Genomic DNA, 24,504 nt, shown 5'->3' on the forward strand with positions numbered 1-24,504 from the left:
CAGCGGGGCCGGTGGGTGCCCATGGCCGTGAGCCCGGGGCTGCTGGTGGTGGCCGGGTCCTTCGCCGCTTTCCGCCTGCTGAACCGGGGGCTGGAGCGGTTGGTGCCGCCGCCGCCGTCGGCCCGGCGCAACCGCTGGAAGTGGCGCAACATCTGGACATCGCTGGCTCACAGCGTGCTCAGCGGCGGCGGGGCGCTGGCCGGGTGAGCGGCACCGACGGCACCCGGAGGGCATCGGGGGACCGGGGTGGGCACCGGGGATGCTGGAGGGGAATGAGGGACCCCAATGGGGATCTAGAACCAGGGGTCATAGGGATGCTGGGAATAGGGGTGTCGGGGGACCCTGAGGATTACTGAGGACATGGAAAGTGGGGGGCACTGAGCGATGGAGAAGGGATCAAGGGACAAGAGCAGCAGGGGATGGGGAGACTCCCCAGGAAACAGAAGGACAGGGGTGGCCATAACGGGACAATGGGGACAGGAGGGCCCCAGGCGGTTTCAGCAGCACCAGGTGGGTACCACGGATGCTGGCAGGGAATTGGGGACTCAGAGACACTTCCCAGCACTCACAATCCTGCTCCCCACAGGTTCTGCCTCCACCCCGGGCTGCCTGAGGACATGGTGGGCACGCACCCACCCGGGGCACACAGCCTGGTCGCTGTGTCTGTAGGTGAGTGGGAAGAGGGCTGCCCCCTCTTCTTCCCCCTCTTCTGCCCCACCAAGGGGTCCCCAGGGGCTCGTTGGTGCCTGACACCGGCCCCTCAAGCCACGTCGCAGGCAGAGATGTCTCAGGCACCCCAGACAATCGCCCTATTCTTGGCAAAGGACAGTGGCTCCTTTCTGTCCCACAGCACCCCCGGCCAGGAGGTACTGGGCTCCGGGCTGCCCACCACCATCCGCATGGGGCAGGCAGGGCTTGGAGCATCCTAAAAGTGCCCATGATACGGGGTTGGTGCAGGTGATCCCCGAGCTTCAAGCTGAACGTGTCATTGTGGGAGCCAGGAGCTCTGAGCCCTCTGGCTGTGTGAATCCTTCCTCCTGTCCCCGTGTCACCTCCTTGCAGATGTGTCACCAGCCCAGTGGTCAGGGCTAATGGGCTTCCCAGCACGGCTACAGCTCAGCAGGGAGCTCTGAGTGTCTCAAGGGTTGGTCTGGTGGCAGCAAACCCTGCAGCTCGTAAGGGATCCGATCCTGGGACAGGGGAAAGGTCCATGTGCTCCCTTCGCTCTCATCCTTTCCCCAGGAACAGATCCAAGCGATCACATTGCTGTGGCCATCACCTCCCTGGAGGGGCTGCCCGAACAGCCCATTGAGGTGCAGTTTGAGGGTCCCTTAGCACAGCGCTTCCTGGCCCCTTCCCTTGCTCACGGCCTCTCTGACCCCAGGTTACTTCCTCGAGGACTTTGTGGACATGCTGTGCAATCAGAAGCTTCACCAGTCCTGGGAGCTGCTCTTCCATCACTCCGTGGTGAGTCCAGGGGCTGCTTTCCAAGGGACAGGCCCTGGCACTTGCGCCAGCAGGGTTCTATGGTTGTGGATGCTGCAAGGGGGTGGCACAGCCTGGAGACGAGCAGCAGAGATGCTGTGGGGTACAGGGGAGGCACAGGGGTCTGCAGGAACTGGGGATGAGGGATAGGGGCAGCACTGGGATGTACTGGGATGAGATGGGGAAGGCGATGGTCGGAGCTGCTGTCTCATAGAGCCCTGCAGCAATGCCGGCCACTGCCTGTGAGTCAGAAGGTCACATCCACAACAGAGCTAATTCAGGCCAAGACAGTGACTTAAGGAGCTGGGAGCAGATAATCTCATTAAAGAGCCAATACAGAGAACAGCATTAATGGTATCAACTGAAGAAAGGACTCAGTGTGCTAAAGCACGGGCTGGCAGAGCCTGTTCCCCCAGCTGGCAGGAATCTCTGAGCCCCACAGCCCCATCCTCTGCTGCAGCATCCCTAGGGTGCTTCATGCCAGGCTTGGGGTATGCCATGGGGCTCCCCGATGCACCAAAACTGAGCCAGCAGCAACCGTAGCCCTGGGCCATGCATCTCCCCTTCTCCCTGTCCCATTTAGTCATTCACTGAGCATGGAAAAACCTGCCCAGCCACAACCGGCTGCATTCCCGGGCCGCAACAGCAGGGTTCGGTCTGGCTGCTCTGTCTCCTCTTCCAGCCTGGAGTTTATGGAACTGTTTCCCTCCCTTCCCACTGGAAAAAGAACCAACCCAACGCTCCTGTTTCATTCAATGACGGGGAATGCTGGAGGCTACAACGATGCGTGGGGTGATGATGGGGTGGTTTAGCACTGGTGTGAGAACTGCTTCCACTTCTTCTCCAAGCAAGGAGGGCTCCAGCTTGCAGCAGAGAACAACCAGCCCCTGGGCTCAACCTCTCTCCTTTCCCCTTCCCAGGTCATTGTCTGCTTTGGTACGGCAGTGCTGCTCCATCAGTACATCGGGTTTGCCCTGGTGGCTTTACTGGTGGAGATTAACTCCGTCTTCCTCCACCTGCGGCAGATCCTGCTCATGGCCAACCTGGTGCACACCCCGTGCTACCGCCTCAACAGCATCCTCAACCTGGGCACCTACGTGGTGTTCCGCATCGCCACGCTGGCCTGGATGAGCCGGTGGCTCTTCCTCAATCGGGAGAGCGTGCCCCTGGCAACGTACTCGATAGGCACAGTGGGAATGGCGATCATGACACCCATGAACGCCGTCCTCTTCTACCGCCTGCTGCGCAGTGACTTCCTCAAGTCCAGCCGGGATGCGCAGTGGGAGAAGGAGCAATAGCCCCTTTCCCAGCAGGATGGAGGAGGACAGCAAAGTGCAATGGAGACTGAGCGTGGGTGTTTCGGTGCGGAGGGTCCACGCTAACAGCATCCAGGCTCTTCTTGCGGCTGCAGATCCTGGGTCATGGCCTAATGGGGTTCTGCTCCCCCAATACCTTTGGATGATGTGGTTGGATGACCTGGAGCTGCTCAGGGACGCTCAATGGCTCTCACAGCTCCCCGAGCCACCGCTGAGATGGGAAGGGAGCAGAACGGAGCTGCTGCCCCACTGCTTTTCCGGACACCCAAACACCACAGTGCGCGTCTCACCCCCTTGGTGCTGCAGTGTCCCATCAGCAAGGGGGCACCGCGCTCAGCCCCGCGTTCTCTGTGCCATTTCCCATGGGAGAGGCTCCAGGCTTCACCCTGTAAAAGCCAAACCCTGCACTCATGAGTCCTCCCCGAGGAGATTGTCCAAGGTGGGTGATGGAGGGGAGGCTGCGACCTGCCTGGATGCCCAGGTCAGGAGCAGGGACCGGCAGCGCTGTGCTTGGGGATGGGGAACCAGCTTCTCGACAACTGGAGCTTTTTCCATGTTGTTTTGTTCCCAGCTATGTTAAGTGCCCATAAATGAGCGTTATCACCGGCCGGGATGGGGCTATGTGATGGTCGCTTCCCATGGATGTGTTTTCAGGCATAGGCATCTATTAGGGATGGGAAGTTCTGCTGCTGAGCCCCGTGTAAGGCTCTTACCCGGAGCTCTTACTAACACCAGCTTCTAATAAATGGCTGCAAATGAAACAGCTTGAGGGGAAAAGGGCTCAGAGGGAAAAAGGGACCCAGTGCTCCAGGGCTGTCACTGCTTAGCACAGTGCCTCTTACCCTATGTCTCCCCATCAGAGTGAAAACACACTGTACACTGACACAGCCTATCTCTCTCTTGGGGTTTCTCCCTCTCTTTCTTTTCTGTGGAAGCTTCCCAGGACAAGGAATCAGAACTCCTTCAGTTTTTAACTCCACGTTTCCTTTCCCCACTGCTCCCCAGCAGTGCAGCACCGTGTATAGAATCAAACCCATCTCACTCAGGGTTACGCGTACCAGGGTGGAGAAACCCATTGTATTCACCGTGTGTTTCGAACAGCCTTGAACTCAAACCCTCTCATTGGGTTTGAAAAGCCAAAGAACGACTCATTGCAGGGAGCGAAGAAGGGGAGCATCGGGGAGCATCGGGGAGCAGGCGCATCCCTGCTCTGGGCAGGGAAAGACAAGCGACGTGTGCTGGTAGCAGGAGGCTGGAGGTGGCTTGTGGCCAAAGCCGCTTAGGTTTCTATTTGCGGAGAGCACGGGGGAGCTTGCGGGGGGTACCTGTTGGTGTTTGGGTTTGTTGCTCCCCAAGGTGAGGCGTGCTCCTGTCTGGAGGCAGACAGGGGCTTCTCTTTGGTTGGAGCCATTTGCACCCAGTGTTCCGGGAGCTGCTCCATCCTTAGCGCAGCGATGTCCTCCAGCCTCTGCCCACGTCTCTCAAGGCCTGGATTCTGCTGTGTGGATGTCGTGTACCCCAGGCATATAGAATCACGGAATGGTTTGGGTTGAAGGGACCTTAAAGCTCATCCAGCCCCAACCCCTGCCACAGGCAGGGACCCCTTCCACTGGAGCAGCTTGCCCCAAGCCCCTGTGTCCAACCTGGCCTTGAGCACTGCCAGGGATGGGGCAGCCACAGCTTCTCTGGGCACCCTGTGCCAGCGCCTCAGCACCCTCACAGGGAAGAGCTCCTGCCCAGCCCCGTACGGGACCCACACACCGCCCCATGGCGGACCCATGGACAGCCACATCCATCCACCCACCACTTGCAGCACAGCGCTCCCTATAGGTAGCACCGGGTAATCTGCGCCAGGAGTTGTCCAATCACGGCCGGCGCCTCGCCCTCTCGTCGCCTCTCTCCACCAATCAAAAGCAAGAAGAGGCGGGACCGGACAAAGCCGTGCATCCCACCGCAACTGCGCTCCGGAAACACCTCCCACTTCCTATACCCGCCCTTGGTCCCGCCTCCTTCCCCTGCTCCGCGTTCTGATAGGCTGCGGCTGCAATCTCCGAAAGCTGATTGGATAGCCCCTCTCCGTGCGCGGCCTGCACGCATCCGGGTCTCCGAGGCTCGGCGGCGGTGGCGGTACCCGGCCGCCATTGTGGTGCGGAGCAGCGGGGCTGACGGTGAGGGCCCCGGGGGGGCGGCGGCGGCGGCTTTGGGGGCCCGGGGCCGGGCGGGGGTGTCCGCAGCGTGCTCTGAGCCCTTCTCCCCCCGCGCTGTAGGTCCGTCGCCATGGCCGCCGTGTTCCCGTACCGCGGCGGCTGCGCTCCGGTGCCCACCCCGCTGGCGCCGCTGCCCGACTACATGTCTGAGGAGAAGCTGCAGGAGAAAGGTGGGTGTTGAGCCGGTGCCGGCGCTCCGGTGCTGCCCCGAGCGGGGCAGGGGCTGATGCCGCCGGTTCTGTGTGTGTCCCCGCAGCCCGCAAATGGCAGCAGCTGCAGGCCAAGCGCTACGCCGAGAAGAGGAAGTTCGGGTTCGTGGACGCGCAGAAGGAGGACATGCCCCCCGAGCACGTCCGCAAGATCATCCGCGACCACGGCGACATGACCAACAGGAAGTTCCGTCACGACAAGCGCGTCTACCTGGGGTAAGGCAGCCCCTGGCTGTGCGGGACACGGGGGGAGCCGATCTGAGGCCTTTGGGGCCCGGTTGGAGCTCGTTGCGAGTGTTTCCAAAGGGTTTTCCGTGCCCGCTGTGTGTGTTCGGAGCGGCTCGAGGAGGGTGGGGTAAGCACCTGTACAAGGGTAGCAGTGCAGAAGGGGGTCAGGGTAGGGAGTTGTTGCTTTGAGTTTAGGAGAAAAACATCTCTCTGGTTAACACGTTGTCTAAGAAGAAGCCTGGGGGAGAGTATGAAGTAGCCAGCATGTGTTGTTTTGCAATATTAAAAGGCATTGTGAGTGGTTGTTGTCCTGGTTGAGAGAGTTTATCTCATGCATGTTGTGTCCGTTGCGCTAATGTACCATTCGTTGCCCATAAAACTTCTAGAAGCTCACTGTTTTTTCATCTGTAACACCCTTAATGTGTACAATCTGCTGGAAGCCAAACCACTGGAACCCTTTTTGGTAGTGCAGTGCATGAAGCACAAGGATAGTGTATGCGGTACATGGATTTGTCACTGGAGGCCTTTATGAGCAGGTTAGATGAGCAGTTTCCAGCAGTGAAAGGTGTGGAGGTAATTTAGCTTGTGGCAACGGATGGTTCTTAAGAGTCCTTTCCAGTCCTCATTCTCCTTGATTCCTGATTGCAGTGCTCTGAAGTACATGCCTCATGCTGTGCTGAAGCTCTTGGAGAACATGCCCATGCCCTGGGAGCAAATCCGAGATGTTCCAGTCCTGTATCATATCACAGGAGCCATCTCTTTTGTGAATGAGATCCCCTGGGTCATAGAGCCGGTGTACATTGCTCAGTGGGGGTAAGTGCCTTCTCTCTTTGTCCTGGTGGGAACTCGGGAACAAACATTTGCACATCCGTAATGAAAGTGATATTTAATGGCCTCTGTGTTTCTACCAGGTCGATGTGGATTATGATGAGGCGAGAGAAGAGGGATAGGCGTCACTTCAAGAGGATGAGGTTCCCCCCGTTTGATGATGAAGAACCCCCTCTGGATTATGCTGATAACATCCTGGATGTGGAACCCCTGGAAGCCATTCAGCTTGAGCTGGATCCAGAGGAAGATGCCCCAGTGCTGGACTGGTTCTATGACCACCAGCCACTAAAAGACAACAGGAAGTATGTGCCTCTGGTACCACAATTCATTAAGAGGGGAAGACCAGATGCGCTATGTAAATTACCTATACATAGCTGCGCTACAGAAATTACCTATACATAGCTGCACTACATAAATTACCTATACATAGCTGCACTACATAAATTACCTATACATAGCAGTGTATAACCTTTGGTTGTGTTAGGCTGGGCTATGTGTGATGTTGGTGGGGGGAGAAAAGCCTGCCTTCAAGGATGAGAGGGGGAACCTGATGGTTGTAAAGCTATACCTCTTGTCTGCGGCTTCTGGCAATGGGAAACAAGTCTTCTCTGTCCAGGAGGGCTGCTGCCCGTTTAACTGCTAACAGTGATGTTTCTTACCATGCTGTAAAGACGACAACTTGTCTTGTCTCTACTCTGCTCTTGTGAGACCTCACCTGGAGTATTGTGTGGAGTTCTGGTGTCCTCAACATAAAAAGGACATGGAACTGCTGGAACAAGTCCAGAGGAGGCCACGAGGATGACCAGGGGACTGGAGCACCTCCCGTATGAAGACAGGCTGAGGAAGTTGGGGCTGTTCAGCCTGGAGAAGAGAAGGCTGCGTGGAGACCTCAGAGCAGCCTTCCAGTACCTGAAGGGGGCCTATAGGGATGCTGGGGAGGGACTCTTCATCAGGGACTGTAGTGACAGGACAAGGGGTAACGGGTTCAAACTTAAACAGGGGAAGTTTAGATTGGCTCTAAGAAGGAAATTCTTTCCTGTGAGGGTGCTGAGGCACTGGAATGGGTTGCCCAGGGAGGTTGTGAGTGCTCCATCCCTGGCAGTGTTCAAGGCCAGGTTGGATGAAGCCTTGGGTGGGATGGTTTAGTGTGAGGTGTCCCTGCCCATGGCAGGGGGGTTGGAACTGGATGATCTTGAGGTCCTTATCAACCCTAACTATTCTATGATTGTCTAGTTGCAGTTTGAATTTATGTTTGCTGAGAGTGCATGTGTGTTGTGTGTCAGTTTGGATATGGAGGAGGAGACAAACTGGAGCAGTCAGTATTTTCTGGGCAAATGAAGTCTGTATTGCTTTTTAGCAGTCCTGCAGCCTCTCTTTCTGTCTGGAGGGGCCCACGTGCTAGCTGTCTTTGTTGTTTTCTGCAAGTGATGGGTCATGAAAGGTGTTTGGTTATTTCTGGTCCTTTGGTAAAGGCCCAGTTGTCTTCTGGCAGTGAACTGAGTGCCTGTGCTTGGTTCTTTCACAGGTATGTGAACGGTTCAACATACCAGCGCTGGCAGTTCACTCTCCCCATGATGTCCACGCTGTACCGTTTGGCCAACCAGCTGCTCACTGACCTTGTGGATGACAACTACTTCTATTTGTTTGACCTGAAAGCTTTCTTTACCTCCAAGGCACTGAACATGGCTATTCCTGGAGGTCCCAAGTTTGAGCCTCTTGTCAGAGACATCAATCTTCAGTAAGTGTTGGGTTTAGAAGGAAAGATAAGTGGTTATCTGGGAAAGGGCTCCAGGGTTACTCTGTTGTCTGGTGTCTTTCCTTCGGTGAGCTATTTCTGGGTCTTCACTTTCTTTAGCATTAAGTCTGTAATGTGCTTGTTGCTCTGGATACTAAATGGTTGTTAGTGTGAAGAGAAGCCTAAAGGAAAAGCGTTGATATCATGTCTCCAATCAAAAATGTTTGCCTTTCTGTCCCCTGAACGCTTACATGATCATTTCTCGTCTCTTTTAAGGGATGAAGACTGGAATGAATTTAATGACATCAACAAAATTATCATCAGGCAGCCAATCAGGACAGAGTACAAAATTGCTTTCCCATACCTGTACAATAACCTGCCACACCACGTTCACCTGACCTGGTAAGTGAGGCACCCTCAAGAACAGGGAGAGGAGTGGGGAGCTGTCAGCATGCTCTAAGGCATATTTTGTGTTGCAGGTATCATACTCCAAATGTCGTTTTCATTAAAACAGAAGATCCTGATCTCCCAGCTTTCTACTTTGATCCACTGATCAACCCCATTTCGCACAGACATTCTGTCAAGGTGAGTTGCTGTTGAGGAGAGCCAGTGGTAAACCTGACTGTGTGGAAGTGATGGGGCTTGAGCATCTTGCTTGTAACCTTGCTTCTGATAGCAGCACACAGGAGTAAGCACGAGTCCTTTCACACGGTGAAAGCCCCATGGTAATTTTAGTCATTCCTACTTCTGGGGCTGCACAAAGCTGTCTCCTTTGACCTCTGTAGGTTATAAAGCCTAATGTCAAAGCACTATTTTGGAGCCTTCTGATAGGTTATGTATCTTTCTAGTTCTTCTTGGTGTATTCATGGAGCTGAACTCAAGACTTGAGTTACCTCTATAACACCTAGCTCAGGGTCTAGTAGCCAGAGTTTGCCTTGTGGAGTGCTTTTTGCTTCTCTGATACTCAGCACTGTCCCACTTCTTCCATGAGAGCAAAGAAATGTTCTTGGTTAACTTGGAAAACTGAGCTGGAAGAACCAGGAAACAGTGTGGTGCTTCTACATTTCAGAGTCAGGAACCACTGCCTGATGACGATGAAGAGTTTGAGTTGCCAGAGTTCGTGGAACCTTTCCTGAAGGATACCCCACTGTACACGGATAACACAGCCAATGGCATTGCCCTGCTGTGGGCACCACGGCCCTTCAACTTGAGGTCTGGGAGGACCCGCAGGGCTCTTGATATCCCACTGGTCAAGAACTGGTGAGTTATTTCCTAGGGGAAGGGCTGTTCTAGTGATCGTGGCGTTGTTATTTTGAGTGAAAATCGTCATCTTACAATGAAAATAAAGACTTTCTGTGGTGCTTGGTTTCTGGAGGTTTTAGGAGAGTTTCTGCAGGTAACTTGTGCTCTAAAGAATGCGGGTTACCTGAATAAATGAGGTTTGGGTTGTCCCTAGGTACCGTGAGCACTGCCCAGCAGGCCAGCCAGTGAAAGTGCGAGTCTCCTATCAGAAGCTACTGAAATACTATGTTCTGAATGCTCTCAAGCACAGACCTCCCAAGGCCCAGAAGAAGAGGTAAGTGGAGGTCTGTTCAGTGGGGAACTGCTTATCCGTGATGTGGATTTGGCTGATTTATCATCTCTGCTCTCTCCAGGTACCTGTTCCGCTCCTTCAAGGCTACAAAGTTTTTCCAGTCCACAAAGCTGGATTGGGTGGAGGTTGGCCTGCAGGTGTGTCGCCAGGGCTACAACATGCTGAACTTGCTGATCCACAGAAAGAACCTGAACTACCTTCACTTGGATTACAACTTCAACCTGAAGCCCGTGAAGACCCTCACCACTAAGGTATTGATCCATATGCTGTTGAGTAAAGCTTACCTCAGGATTAAGCAGCTGTTATGGTGAGACATCTGCATGCTGTGCAGACTGACCAAACTGAAGCTGTTTCACTCCTCTTGTTGCATCAGTGATGGGTTTTCTCTCTTCCAGGAAAGGAAAAAGTCTCGTTTCGGTAACGCTTTCCATCTGTGCAGAGAGGTTCTGCGGCTCACTAAGCTGGTGGTGGACAGCCATGTCCAGTACAGACTTGGAAATGTGGATGCATTTCAGGTAGGCTCATTTTTATATTACTTTTATTGGGTTTTTTTTAAGGTGAAGAGGGGAAATTGAGGGGAATATCTGGGCTGGCTTCTATAGGATGTCACAGTGTAAAAGAGGTGGGAACAATGAAAACATGCAGCATTGCATGACATTCTTTTACCCTGGTTTATAAGAACTGATCCTTGTATGAGTCAGTGTTAGGAGCTTTATATGGCCTAATACCCTCTGCTCCTGGCTGTAAAGTAAACCTGAGGCAATGCATACGATGTTTGTTGTTACCTCTGACTGTGCTCCCTGTGTTTCAGTTGGCAGATGGTTTGCAGTACATCTTTGCTCATGTGGGTCAGCTGACAGGAATGTACCGGTACAAGTACAAACTGATGAGACAGATTCGTATGTGCAAGGACCTGAAACATCTCATCTACTACAGGTTTAACACAGTAAGTTCCATCTTTCCGCGTGATGATGACCTCATGTAAACTGAGCAACAGGGCAGGGATTGTGGAGTGTCAGTAAGTGACCTGCTGTTCCCATCTCTCTGCTCTTCCAGGGGCCTGTGGGCAAAGGTCCTGGCTGTGGCTTCTGGGCTCCAGGCTGGAGAGTGTGGCTGTTCTTCATGAGGGGCATCACGCCACTGCTGGAACGCTGGCTGGGGAATCTGCTGGCCAGGCAGTTTGAAGGTCAGCACACTGTGTAAAGCTTGGATGTGGGAGGCGTGTGTGGGAAAAATTAATGCTGCTTGCTTCCCAGCTCCAACTCCAGTTTTCTGTTCCTAGTCGTGGTCTGTATTTATGCTTCATTTCAGTCCCTGTTTTAGGGCTCTTATGAGACTAGTGCCCCCAAAACAGGTTACAAATGGAAGTGGGGTTCCCTCCTCCACAGCACTATGGGGTCTATAGCCTCCTGATCGTCTACTCCAAATTTATCAGCGATGTAGCAGTGTAACCTCTTCAGATATCCTGCACCTCTGCACATTCCCATACTGGGAAGAAAGAGGAGCACTGCCTAGTAATGTCAGAACTGCTGAAGTACTTTGCTCTTTCCAGGCCGTCACTCCAAGGGTGTAGCAAAGACTGTCACAAAGCAGCGTGTGGAATCTCACTTTGACCTGGAGCTGAGGGCGGCTGTTATGCATGACATCCTGGACATGATGCCAGAAGGAATCAAACAGAACAAAGCCAGAACCATCCTGCAGCATCTGAGCGAGGCTTGGCGGTGCTGGAAGGCCAATATTCCCTGGAAGGTAAGTCTGTTGCTTGGCCTTTTGGTTCAATCTTATTATCTCCCAGTTGGAACCGCTCTTCCGAAGGTTCCCACTCCTGCATCCCTGAAGTTACTGTCCCTCCCCAGGTGCCAGGGCTGCCAACTCCTATCGAGAACATGATCCTGAGGTACGTGAAGGCAAAAGCTGACTGGTGGACAAACACAGCTCACTACAACAGGGAGCGGATCCGTCGGGGTGCCACTGTAGACAAAACAGTCTGTAAGAAGAATCTGGGCCGACTGACCAGACTCTACTTGAAAGCAGAGCAGGAACGGCAGCACAATTACTTGAAGGTATTTCTGTCCTGCCTGAGGTTGCTGACATTGGTGCCGTTTTCATAGGGAGGCTTTCACTGACTAATGCTGGTGGTTTGGTTTGCAGGATGGTCCTTACATCACTGCGGAAGAGGCTGTTGCTGTGTACACAACCACAGTGCACTGGCTGGAAAGCAGGAGGTTCTCACCCATTCCTTTCCCTCCGCTGTCCTACAAACATGACACCAAGTTGCTCATATTAGCCCTGGAGAGGCTGAAGGAAGCTTACAGGTAAGCAGTGGGAAATGATCACAGGGACAGATATCTGTACTGGGAAAGGCATCTGAAACTATTTTGTTATCTTTTAATCCTGGAATGGGCAACATCAAAACCGTACTTCTAAGCTTGGGGATGTGGACTGTGAAGAGTTACAAATCTTATCTTGATTTGCTTCATTGAACAGTTTAATGTGGTGACTGTTAGTTTGTTCATGTTTAGGTGCCTGACCTGTTCTTTCTCACTTCCAGTGTGAAATCTCGCCTGAACCAGTCACAAAGAGAGGAGTTGGGCTTGATTGAACAGGCTTATGATAACCCTCATGAAGCTCTGTCCAGAATCAAACGACACCTTTTAACTCAGAGAGCCTTCAAGGAGGTAAGTGTCCTGCTGAAAACCGGGCCATACTCAGTTACACTGTGTTCAGGATCTAAATGGTGCTAGGACTTTGTTTTCTGTCAACTGTAAGTCTCAGTTTTCCCTCTTCTTTTCTAGGTGGGTATTGAGTTCATGGATCTCTACAGCCACTTAGTTCCTGTTTATGATGTTGAGCCCTTGGAGAAGATCACAGATGCTTATTTGGATCAGTACTTGTGGTATGAAGCTGATAAGCGAAGACTCTTCCCTCCATGGATCAAACCTGCTGACACTGAACCTCCTCCACTGTTGGTGTACAAGTGGTGCCAAGGTTAGTGGGGTCTTGTGTTCCATCCAGAAATGAATTTTCTTATGGGAAGCTTGCTTCCCTTCATTACAATCAGACACTGTATTTTGTAGGTTTATACATTTATGTATATACTGGAGGAGGATAAGAACCTCTATAGCACGTGGATGACTTACATATTTATGGTCTGAATAGACTGGAGGGACCAGAGACTGAAAAATCAGGCATTACAGGAAGTATGTTTTGCGCTCTGATGTGTCTCATAAAATGATATGCATGTTTGTCTCCCCAGGCATTAATAATCTGCAAGATGTTTGGGAAACAAGTGAAGGTGAATGCAACGTGATGCTGGAGTCTCGATTTGAGAAGATGTATGAGAAGATTGACCTGACGTTGCTCAACAGGCTGCTGCGTCTTATCGTTGATCACAACATTGCTGACTACATGACAGCCAAGAACAACGTGGTGATCAACTACAAGGTGATGATTGCTATCAGGACTGTATAAGGGAGAGGTTTTGGACCCATGGGGGAGGAGTGGATACAAGACTTGCCAGAGAAGAGATAAAGGAATAAGAAAACCCTTCTGGGTCCTGCTAAAGAGCAGCTGCTCAGGTAAAAAGTCTCTGATGTGTCGTGACACTCACAATTCCCTTTTATTTCCTCAGGACATGAATCACACAAACTCCTATGGGATTATTCGTGGGCTGCAGTTTGCTTCCTTCATTGTCCAGTATTATGGGCTTGTGATGGACCTGCTGGTGCTGGGTCTGCACCGTGCCAGTGAAATGGCTGGGCCTCCCCAGATGCCGAATGACTTCCTCAGCTTCCAAGACATTGCCACTGAGGTGGCCCATCCCATTCGCCTCTTCTGCAGATACATTGACCGTATTCATATCTTCTTCAGGTGAGACCCTGCTTTCCTCAGGTGAACTTGTGTTGTGGCACCTTGCAGCAGACGCTGTGGAAATGGGAATTAGTGTGCTCCTACTCCAGGTTTTTGCTCAGAAAGATTAGGAATATTGGAATTTACAGACTTCCCAGAACAACTGGGTGTCCACATGCCTCCTTTTGCTTTCTCAGTTCACTGTCCTGCAGCGTCACTAGACCAGGAGAAAAACAACAATGTCATGTGTTCTGTTCTTGCAGATTTTCCACTGCTAAAATAAGCCTTTTGTGGCTTCCCAGCAAGTGGACATGGAATTTTATGTCTGTTCATGCTAAAATAACCCAAATAGTCATGGGTTGTTGTAAGCTAATGAAACTGAAGCTGCCTTCAGTGGGAGGATACAGAAAATGGATCGTTAACCTTCAGACATGCTGTGGGAAACAGCAATCCATAAGCAAGTCTTTATCTGCCTGGTGTTATGAGAAGTTGATCAGGTAACTCCAGATCTTCTGTGTGTTTCCAGGTTTACAGCAGATGAGGCGAGAGACTTGATTCAGCGCTACCTGACAGAGCATCCAGATCCCAACAATGAGAACATTGTAGGCTACAACAACAAGAAGTGCTGGCCCCGGGATGCTCGGATGCGCCTCATGAAACACGATGTGAACCTGTAAGTGCTGCACCCTGGGAAAAATTAGTTGTAATAAATAACGGTTTGAGACTGATAGGGAGAAAAGTAAGAATAGGCGAGGGGTCTGTGCTGTAGTTCTGACAGAGAGTGATAGGTGTTAGAGCTCTGGTGTTTCTCTTCACTAACAGCCTGTCACTGTGCACATCTTGTTTTCCAGAGGTCGTGCTGTATTCTGGGATATCAAGAACCGTTTGCCTCGCTCAGTCACCACAGTGCAGTGGGAGAACAGTTTTGTATCCGTTTACAGCAAGGATAACCCCAATTTGCTGTTTAACATGTGTGGGTTTGAGTGCCGCATCCTGCCTAAGTGCCGCACCAGCTATGAGGAGTTCACCCACAAGGATGGTGTCTGGAACCTGCAGAATGAGGTAGGGGGAGGGTTTGACAGGGTGGGAGAGCAATCCCTGTGTGGCCTGTACCTGGCATCAAAGCAGAGCTTGTAACTGCCTGTGGGAGGGGGATAACTGCTATTTGCCAGCTGCATAACTGGGACCACAAATGAACTCAGTATGAATATTCCTTGCTGGGAGAGGTGGGAAATCCTTGCCTGGGGATGATGGGGGCCCCAAAGGTGCAGAGGTGCTGTTTAGCCTCTTCTCCTCCCTGTGTTACATAAATGCCTGATGGCAAGAGCTTATCTTATTATCTGTATTGGAGAGAGGGCCCCCAGGGAGGAACTGATGGGGCTGTGCTCTTGCAGGTCACCAAGGAGCGCACAGCTCAGTGCTTCCTGCGTGTAGATGATGAATCTATGCAGAGGTTCCATAACAGAGTGAGGCAGATCCTCATGGCATCTGGCTCCACAACCTTCACTAAGGTAAGGTGGGAGGGAGATGGGTGTCAGAGCTTTCTGCAGATGCTTGGAGAAGAAGCTGAGAACTGATCTTTGCTTTCCTTTCTAGATTGTCAATAAATGGAATACAGCTCTCATTGGCTTGATGACTTATTTCCGAGAAGCTGTTGTAAATACCCAGGAATTGCTTGATTTGCTGGTGAAGTGTGAGAATAAAATCCAGACTCGAATCAAAATTGGTCTGAATTCCAAAATGCCCAGTCGTTTCCCACCAGTGGTGTTTTACACCCCTAAAGAGCTGGGAGGGCTTGGCATGCTCTCCATGGGCCACGTTCTCATCCCGCAGTCTGACCTGAGGTGAGTTGTGCTGCTGTAATGCCTGCATGGGATGAGGGTTCTGTTAGATGCTCTTTCCCATAAAAATACCTGATTCTGCTGAACCATGCCATGTTAAAGAGGTGTGTTGCCTCTACAGCAGGTCAGTGTGACCTGTAAAGTCCTATCACTCCTACTTCACTCTTGTACCTCTGTGCTCCAGGTGGTCCAAGCAGACTGATGTTGGCATCACTCACTTCCGCTCAGGAATGAGTCATGAGGAGGACCAGCTCATCCCAAATCTGTATCGTTACATCCAGCCATGGGAAAGTGAATTCATTGACTCTCAGAGAGTGTGGGCAGAATATGCCCTGAAGAGGCAAGAGGCTATAGCCCAGAATAGGTGGGTTTCAGTGTGCAGTCAGATCTCTGTGTGTGAGGACAGGCAGTGGTGTGAAGTCTTGCACTGTCTTGGTGTTCTGGAGACCTGTGGTCTGCCTGCAGAGCCTCCATCTTACCTCTGGAGGAGGTGTGGACTCTGCATGGAGAAAGTGCATCAATGGCACAGTTCAAGGGAAATGGTGGTGCCAGAACCTGACATGAGACCTGTTTGCAGTTATTTCTACACACTTACAAGGGCAGTCTCTTTTGGCTGTTTGCCACCAGCATGTTCACAGCAATGGCTGTGGGCACTTTGCTGAGCCTCTTCATGCTTGGCATTGTAGAACATCTCCTTCCAGAGCCCCGAGGTCTCTGCTGTTTCTGTCATCTCCTCCCCTGAAATGCTCATTAACGAATTGCTGTAACACTGAGAGGTAACAAAGAGTGGGGATTTTGTTTGTTCCAGGCGCCTGACACTGGAGGATCTGGAGGACTCATGGGACAGGGGAATTCCTCGTATCAACACCCTATTCCAGAAGGACCGGCACACCCTAGCTTATGATAAAGGATGGAGAGTCAGGACTGACTTCAAACAGTATCAGGTATGGACTGGGAATTTCTCTGGCCGAGTGTGAGGATCACATACCTATTCCAGACCATGTCCTTTCTGCTTGCATTACTGTGAGTGCACTTCCTTATCTGTCTGCTGCAGGAGGAACTTTTAGAGCCATGTGTTGGGACTGGTAGAAGCTGTTGAAAACCAGATGTTCCAAAATCTGTAGCTAGCTGCTTTTGAAGTGTTTGGATGGATTACAGTGTCTTGGGGAGTACCACTCTTTGTGCAACTGAGTGTTAGAAGAGATCAGTTCTGGAGAGGGGAAAATTGGCCCCAAAAGAAACATTCCAAAATCTGAAGTTTTAATAGCAGTGGAAAAATTCATTATTTAAAACCTGTAATGATAGCTCTGTAGAAGGTCAGTCCCTGAAAGATCATCATCATTGTTCTACCCAGTCTGAATCGCATAGCAGTGCTGACTGCACTCATGTTGTAGGTGTGCTGTGTCCTCCAGGACGGCAGGCGTGAGGCTTTTCACTTGGTCTCTGACATTATCATCATCATCATCTGGGTTCCTACAATGAGTGCAGGCCAGGTTAAATGATCTGAATACAAAGCCGCTCACTAGCCTGCTCTTATTCCCAGGTCCTGAAACAGAACCCGTTCTGGTGGACACATCAGCGCCACGATGGCAAACTCTGGAACCTGAACAACTACCGCACAGACATGATCCAGGCACTTGGTGGAGTGGAAGGGATCCTGGAGCACACTCTCTTCAAGGGCACTTACTTCCCCACATGGGAGGGTCTCTTCTGGTAAGAGAAGCCTTGATGTTGCCTTGTCTTGCAGATTTGGTGATCAGGAGGAGTCCTTGGCTCAAGATGTACTGATTCTGTTGAGCCTTTTCCCATTTTCAGTCATCACTTGAGTACCCTGTATATATAGCTCAGGAGAGTACCTGAGACTGGGTTATAGCTGAACTTCAGCATGTAAATCCATGTCTTTACATGAAACAGTCTTCCCCATTCCTTGTGTGTGTTCCCTGCTCTTATTACTTGTCCCTTATTTCTGCTAACTGCCATGTTCCACATCTTATGCAACTGATTGTCTGCCCTTTCTAGGGAGAAGGCCAGTGGCTTTGAGGAGTCTATGAAATGGAAGAAGCTGACAAATGCCCAGAGGTCGGGTTTGAACCAAATTCCTAACAGAAGATTCACCCTGTGGTGGTCTCCTACCATTAACAGAGCCAATGTAAGTACCTGGAGTTTGTCCCTGTAGGAACTGCCACTGGAATAAGAGCAGTGAATAGATCTAACTCTTCTGAACGTGTCTTACAGATGGACTAAACCTCTTTAACAGCAGTTGTTCTGTATTCTAAACTTCATCAGTGATATTGCTTGTTCTCACAGCTGCTTTTCCTTTGCAGGTGTACGTCGGGTTCCAGGTGCAGCTGGATTTGACAGGCATCTTTATGCACGGCAAGATCCCCACGCTGAAGATTTCTCTCATCCAGATTTTCCGAGCTCATTTGTGGCAAAAGATCCACGAGAGCATTGTAATGGATTTGTGTCAGGTGAGCAGTGTGTTCACTTGGTTTGTTTCTGAGCACTGCACGTATGCTCCTCATGTACCAACAACCTCTTGCTAGTAACAGATTGTTCCAGGGCTGTAGCAGGCCTAGCCCTTCTTCCCTAGTTGACAGAGAAGGGGAGGAGATGGTATTTTCCTGGGTGCCTGTTTTAGTTCTGTGGTGAGGATAGATTCTTTAGCAAGGCTGCTTGAACACAACTCATCTTTGCCTTTTCCCCAGGTGTTTGATCAAGAGCTGGATGCTCTGGAGATTGAGACCGTGCAGAAAGAGACAATCCATCCCAGGAAGTCATACAAGATGAATTCCTCATGTGCGGATATCCTTCTCTTTGCTTCCTATAAGTGGAATGTGTCACGACCATCGTTGCTTGCAGATTCCAAGTGAGTGTTCCCCTTTTCCTTCTCCTTGATCTTGCTGTGGAGTAGAGCTGTTGAGCCTGTCATCCTGAACCGAAGCTTCTTTATACCTCTTGAGCACATAGGGTTGGTTTTCACTGGGGACACATGAGGACATGCCTGGCAAAGTCCCAGGGTTGTTTGGGCAGATGCTTGCAGCACCTTCTAGCACAGTCTTCAACATGAAAACTCTTTGCTCCTGTTCTCTCTTCCAGTTGACCCTTCCTCTAAGCCAGAGCTCAGGAGCTCTGAAGTGTTCTTCAGGAAACCCCACAAAGCTGTGGTGTCCTGGGGCCAGAACTTGGAGTGAATTAGACCCAATTCTGTACCTGTGCTGTGTTCAGTTTGACTGAATCCTCAGCAGACAATCCCTAGGGGAGATGACCCTCATGACTATACAGTAGAGGAGTACCTGCTGCTTTGTCTAAACCTGCAGCTGAACCCCATTGTCTGAAGGTTTCTCTAACTGCTTCTGCATCCAGCTACTGTGTAAAGGGAGTAGTAGAGTCCCTTTTCAGGATGGTTTCAGGTAGCAGCTGGCTTCAGAAACTTACCTCTGTCAAAGACACGTAGCAACTGCAGGAGAGTTTTGTGCAAGATAAAGTTGATCTGGCTTGCTTTCCCCTTAGAGATGTGATGGACAGCACCACCACTCAGAAGTACTGGATTGATATCCAGCTGCGCTGGGGAGATTACGATTCCCATGATATCGAGCGCTACGCAAGAGCCAAGTTCTTGGATTACACTACAGACAACATGAGTATCTACCCATCCCCTACTGGTGTCCTTATTGCCATTGATCTGGCCTATAACTTGCACAGGTGAGACCTTTAAGTGCAATTGGTAGTTTGTGGCTGTGTCTTAGTGTGTTTCCAAACTGGGTTGTATCCTAGGGAGGAGAATGAGGGGAGAAAGCAGAAGCTGGAGGGGTGCAGTGAATGGGATAAGACACCTAGTCAGTCCTGTCAGGTTGACCCATGCCTGCTTCTTCCATAATAATAGCTCTCTTCTCCCAGCTCACCAATAATTTGTTTTCTTAGGAGATTAGACTGTTCTTGGAGCTGAAGGGCAGGCCTTGTATTAAGGCTCCCCGTAAGTGGGGACAGTTATTCTTCACTTCTAGGGGGAAGGTTTCAAGTCCCAGCAAGTAGGCTTCTGCTCCAGTATACTTGTTTAGAGGAGATGCGGCTTTTCTGGGGCTGCAGCATGTGTGTGCTGTGGCTTCCCACTCAGAGGAGGTGTAGGAAAGAGCAATGGGTAAGCAGCTCCCCAGGAGATAGGAAGAGAAAACATACCATAGTACTCAGCAAGCAGAAGAGTGCCTGTCTGCTGCATGGAAAGATGTGTGGCTGTTGTCTCTGCCTCTCACAGCTGATGGCAACAACTGCATCTTCTGTTTGTTCTCTTCTTCAGTGCTTATGGCAACTGGTTCCCTGGGAGCAAACCTCTCATCCAGCAGGCCATGGCCAAAATCATGAAGGCAAATCCTGCCCTCTATGTGTTGAGAGAACGAATCCGCAAGGGGCTGCAGCTATACTCATCCGAGCCCACAGAGCCATACCTCTCCTCCCAGAACTATGGAGAGCTCTTCTCCAACCAGATCATCTGGTTTGTGGATGACACCAATGTGTACAGAGTGACCATCCACAAGGTAAGGCCAGAGGAGTATCGTGGGGGGAAAAAGACAGGGACTGTCAATGTCTTGTGCTCAGGGTGGTTGTGGAGGCTTTATCGCTCTCTACTTCTGACTTTTGTGTGTTTTCTCAGACTTTTGAAGGGAATTTGACCACAAAACCCATCAATGGAGCCATTTTCATCTTCAATCCCAGAACTGGACAGCTCTTCCTGAAGATCATCCATACTTCTGTGTGGGCAGGACAGAAACGTCTAGGACAGGTAGGGCCTGGCTGCTGCTGTGCTTTGGGCTGGGAGCTGGGGGTGGGCTCTGACTGCTTGGGACATTCACTTGAGCAGAAAGCAGCATGAGAATCTTCATCTTCCTGCCTCTTAACAAGTGTGGAGCTGCAGTGTCTGATGTCTGACGTGTTCTCAGGGAAGCACTAGCATGGGATATAAAAGTAAAGGAAGGCTGGCATTGATGCTGCAAGGGTTTTGAGGCTCTGAGGTGTAAAGAGCTGACATCTGCAAGCAGGGCTTGAGAAACAGGGTTGTGCTCAGTGTTACAGCGAATCACATTGCCCTTGGCTGTACATCCAGTGCAGGGAGAGGACTCTCAGGTGGCAGAGCCAGGGAGGTGGTGTAGGCAGCTGTGTTTTCTGAGCCAGTCAGAGGTAACTGAACTCCAGGAACAGGAGCTCTGAGACTAGTAAGAAGGAAATGCTGGGCCTTGACACTGATCTGGAACAAGCCATACATTCCAGGTGTATTTATAGAATTTGGCTTGAGACTCTCTAATTCCCATGGAGACACTGCTGTTAGCAGAGAGATGTCTCTAACCCTGCTGTCTTCCTGTAGCTGGCCAAGTGGAAGACTGCTGAAGAAGTGGCTGCCTTGATCCGATCACTGCCTGTGGAGGAGCAGCCTAAGCAGATCATAGTGACACGGAAGGGCATGTTGGACCCACTTGAGGTAAGAATGCAGAAGACAGATGACAAGACAGTCCTGTGTTCCTTGCAAAGGCCTTGATCTGGACCAGTGTTCTGTGGTAGTTGTGAGCTAATTCCTCCTCTTCATAAACCCCAGGTGCACTTGCTGGATTTCCCCAACATTGTGATCAAAGGCTCGGAGTTGCAGCTGCCCTTCCAGGCCTGTCTGAAAGTGGAAAAGTTTGGGGATCTCATCCTGAAGGCTACTGAACCCCAGATGGTTCTCTTCAATCTCTATGATGACTGGCTGAAAACCATCTCTTCCTACACGGTGAGCACAGCATGCCTAGGCTGCATTTTGCTTTGCCTCTGATGCATGAGGCAGGAGCCAAGGCTTCAGAGATCCGTCACGATTTGCTGCTTGGGAGCACTTGACTCTGAGTCTGCCTGGATTTTCCTTCGGATTGATTCCATTGGCCTTGTGTATTTGTTCCCCTTGTTCTAACTGCATCTCTCGTTCTCCTCCAAGGCATTCTCTCGTCTGATTCTGATTCTCCGAGCGCTTCATGTGAATAACGATCGAGCGAAAGTCATTCTGAAACCAGACAAGACAACCATAACAGAGCCTCACCACATCTGGCCGACCCTGACAGATGAGGAGTGGATCAAGGTGGAGGTGCAGCTGAAGGATCTCATCCTTGCTGACTATGGCAAGAAGAACAAGTAAGTCAATGTCCAGCTGCTATGATCCTGTCAGCTTTTCCTTCCTGCTCTAAAGACTGTGAACACAGTACTGCTTGTGGAGCATAGAAGACTTACACAAGGGCCTTTTGCAGTGAACTGTCAGCTTTGTAGGAAAACTGGTTATCATTACAGGATCATAGAATGGTTTGGGTTGGAAAGGACCTTAAGATCATCCAGTTCCAGCGCCCTGCCATGGGCAGGGATGCCTCACACTAGACCATGTCACCAAAGGCTCTGTCCGGCCTGGCCTTGGACACTGCCAGGAATGGAGCATTTACCACTTCTTTGGGCAACCTGTGCCAGTGCCTCACCACTCGCAGTAAAGAACTTTATATCCAACCTGAACTTCCCCTATTTGAGTTAGAACCCATCGCCCCTTGTCCTGTCACTACAGTCCCTGATGAAGAGTTATTATTAATTGCTTTTTACTAAGGCAGATAAAAATGTCTGCACCAAACCTTTCTGATCCGTGCATCCTGTGATTTCCTCCCTCATGCCTAGAAAGCTGTGGTCTCGTTTTTCACAGTGCCCCAAGTGGATGTTCTGAGCTTGTGCTCGAGTGACAGGTATCCAGAATGTGCTTTGAAACGCCTGACTTGGGTATTCTTCCTCTTCCAGCGTGAACGTTGCATCCCTGACACAGTCAGAGATCCGAGACATCATCCTGGGCATGGAGATCTCTGCCCCCTCGCAGCAGAGGCAGCAGATAGCCGAAATTGAGAAGCAAACCAAGGAGCAGTCACAGCTCACAGCCACCCAGACCCGCACCGTGAACAAACACGGGGATGAAATCATCACCTCCACCACCAGCAACTACGAGACCCAGACGTTCTCCTCCAAGACCGAGTGGCGGGTCAGGTAGGCAAGCAGGCAGCGCTGTTGGGTGGTGCTCAGGAAAGGGACCTGTGCACCCTTCAATCCTCATCTCTCCTCTTCACAGAGCCATTTCTGCTGCCAACCTCCACCTGCGAACAAACCACATCTATGTTTCATCAGATGATATCAAGGAAACGGGCTACACGTACATCCTGCCCAAGAATGTGTTGAAGAAATTCATCTGCATCTCCGATCTGCGGGCCCAGGTGAGCATGCAGGGAGTCTGTTACAGTGCTGGGGCACACACCAGTCCTGAGCAGTCAGGAAGTACTGGGGAGACAGGCACTGGCAATACAGCTGAGCACACAAGTTCTAGATGGGTCTGGATGGTTCCTTGTGGCCCAGGCTTGAGGGGAAACTCAGCATGTAACCAAACTGAGATGCTCTCCTCTAGTGAGAGCCTGTGGGCAGAGAGATCAGCTCCTGAGGCGCTAAGGGCTCTCACACGGTTACACAGCATTCTCATCCAGGCTTCTAAGGCAGGTGTCTGTTCCTAGATTGCAGGTTACCTGTATGGAGTGAGCCCTCCTGATAACCCCCAGGTGAAGGAGATCCGGTGCATTGTGATGGTGCCCCAGTGGGGCACCCACCAGACCGTGCACCTCCCAGGGCAGCTGCCCCAGCATGAGTATCTCAAGGTGGGTTGAGCTGTTGGAGATGTGGGACTTGGAGAGCTTGGCCTGAGGCCAGCATGATCTGGGAGCAGGCAAAGGGGAGCCTTTGCTCCCTGTGTGCTTGTTGGGCTGGTTTTAAATGCCTTTTATTCCTCTGTCAAACTCTTTTTGTCAGGAAATGGAACCTCTGGGGTGGATTCACACCCAACCAAACGAGTCCCCTCAGCTCTCGCCGCAGGACGTCACCACCCATGCCAAAGTCATGGCTGACAACCCCTCCTGGGACGGGGAGAAGACCATCATCATCACCTGCAGGTGAGAGGCAGGAGGCTTCTTGTGCCCTCTCTGCTAAGCTGCAGTGCTTGGGACCATGCTGAGGTCTCAACATGTGGCAGAAAGGCAGTGTTGGCTCATTCCTGGTTTCCCTGTTCTGCCCTGGATCAGTCTAACTTCCCCCATCTCTTCTTCCTTCCAGTTTTACACCAGGCTCCTGCACACTGACAGCCTACAAACTGACCCCGAGTGGCTATGAGTGGGGCAGGCAGAACACGGACAAGGGGAACAACCCCAAGGGCTACCTCCCATCCCATTACGAGCGGGTGCAGATGCTGCTCTCTGATCGCTTCCTCGGCTTCTTCATGGTCCCAGCACAAGGGTCCTGGAACTACAACTTCATGGGTGAGCTGCGCTGCTGGGAGAGGGGCAGGAGGGGAGGCAGTGGGGGTAGCTTGGGGCCCCCATCACAAGAGGGACATGGAGCTGTTGGAGCGAGGCCATGGAGATGCTGCAAGGGCTGGAGCAGCTCTGCTCTGGAGCCAGGCTGAGAGCTGGGCTGGGTCAGCCTGGAGCAGAGAAGGCTCCTTAAGGGGACACCTTAGAGCAGCTCCAGTGCCTAAAGGGGTTACAAGAAGCCTGGAGAGGGGCTTTGGACAAGGGCCTGTAGGGACAGGCCAAGGGGAATGGCTTTAACCTGCCCGAGGGAAGACTGAGATGAGCTCTTAGGCAGAAGCTCTTCCCTGTGGCAAGGGGTTGGAACTGGATGAGCTTTAAGGCCCCTTCCAACCCAGACCAGTCTATGATGCTATGAGAAGGAAATAGCTCTTCAGTGATGTGTTCTTTACATGCTCTTTAACCATAATCTGCTTTAAAGACTGTCGTGTGCAGGTAAAGGGCTTCTACCCATCAGCGGTGGAGGCAGGAGCCTTTCGGGTGGGTGATGCTCTCTCTCTCTTCCAGGTGTCCGCCACGACCCCAACATGAAGTACGAGCTGCAGCTCGCCAACCCCAAGGAATTCTACCACGAGGTCCATCGTCCTTCCCACTTCCTCAACTTCGCCCTGCTGCAGGAAGGGGAGGTCTACTCCGCCGACCGGGAGGACCTCTACGCCTAGCGCTGCCCTCGCCCCGGCTCCTCGTACTGTTGATATTCAACAGCGTGTGTGTTCTGCCTCCCCGGTCCCGCACAGCCCCTGCCCTTTGCCCCCTCCTCCTCCTCCTTGTACCCCTTCAGTGTCTCAATAAATTTTGTACGAACGGGATCGTTACCGG

General features: G+C 51.5%; 2 protein-coding genes across 2 annotated transcripts; both read left to right on the forward strand.

Moving 5' to 3' along the window:
* Positions 1–3,563, forward strand: TLCD2 (TLC domain containing 2). The gene is made up of 4 exons (XM_065695076.1): positions 1–203; positions 587–669; positions 1,385–1,467; positions 2,406–3,563. Exons 1-4 carry the CDS (start codon positions 22–24, stop codon positions 2,781–2,783), a joined length of 726 nt encoding a protein of 241 aa, XP_065551148.1. The 5' UTR covers positions 1–21; the 3' UTR covers positions 2,784–3,563.
* A 1,313-nt stretch (positions 3,564–4,876) lies between these two features.
* On the forward strand, positions 4,877–24,492 carry PRPF8 (pre-mRNA processing factor 8). Its single transcript, XM_065695073.1, has 43 exons — positions 4,877–4,969; positions 5,069–5,178; positions 5,265–5,433; positions 6,094–6,258; positions 6,357–6,575; positions 7,799–8,011; positions 8,285–8,410; positions 8,488–8,593; positions 9,078–9,268; positions 9,465–9,584; positions 9,664–9,853; positions 9,998–10,117; positions 10,414–10,548; positions 10,659–10,788; positions 11,155–11,351; positions 11,459–11,665; positions 11,754–11,917; positions 12,154–12,280; positions 12,398–12,590; positions 12,859–13,046; positions 13,234–13,472; positions 13,978–14,124; positions 14,303–14,513; positions 14,846–14,962; positions 15,048–15,295; positions 15,477–15,656; positions 16,101–16,236; positions 16,836–17,005; positions 17,312–17,441; positions 17,617–17,763; positions 18,001–18,161; positions 18,806–18,997; positions 19,590–19,827; positions 19,944–20,072; positions 20,652–20,765; positions 20,880–21,053; positions 21,252–21,445; positions 22,085–22,324; positions 22,407–22,548; positions 22,840–22,980; positions 23,132–23,271; positions 23,432–23,634; positions 24,193–24,492. The coding sequence occupies exons 2-43, from the start codon at positions 5,079–5,081 to the stop codon at positions 24,345–24,347; spliced, it is 7,008 nt and encodes a 2,335-aa protein (XP_065551145.1). The 5' UTR covers positions 4,877–4,969; positions 5,069–5,078; the 3' UTR covers positions 24,348–24,492.
* Positions 24,493–24,504: the final 12 nt, after the last annotated feature.

Source organism: Lathamus discolor, chromosome 14 (genome assembly GCF_037157495.1).
Source record: "Lathamus discolor isolate bLatDis1 chromosome 14, bLatDis1.hap1, whole genome shotgun sequence".
In the NCBI taxonomy this organism is placed as follows: Eukaryota; Metazoa; Chordata; class Aves; order Psittaciformes; family Psittacidae; genus Lathamus; species Lathamus discolor.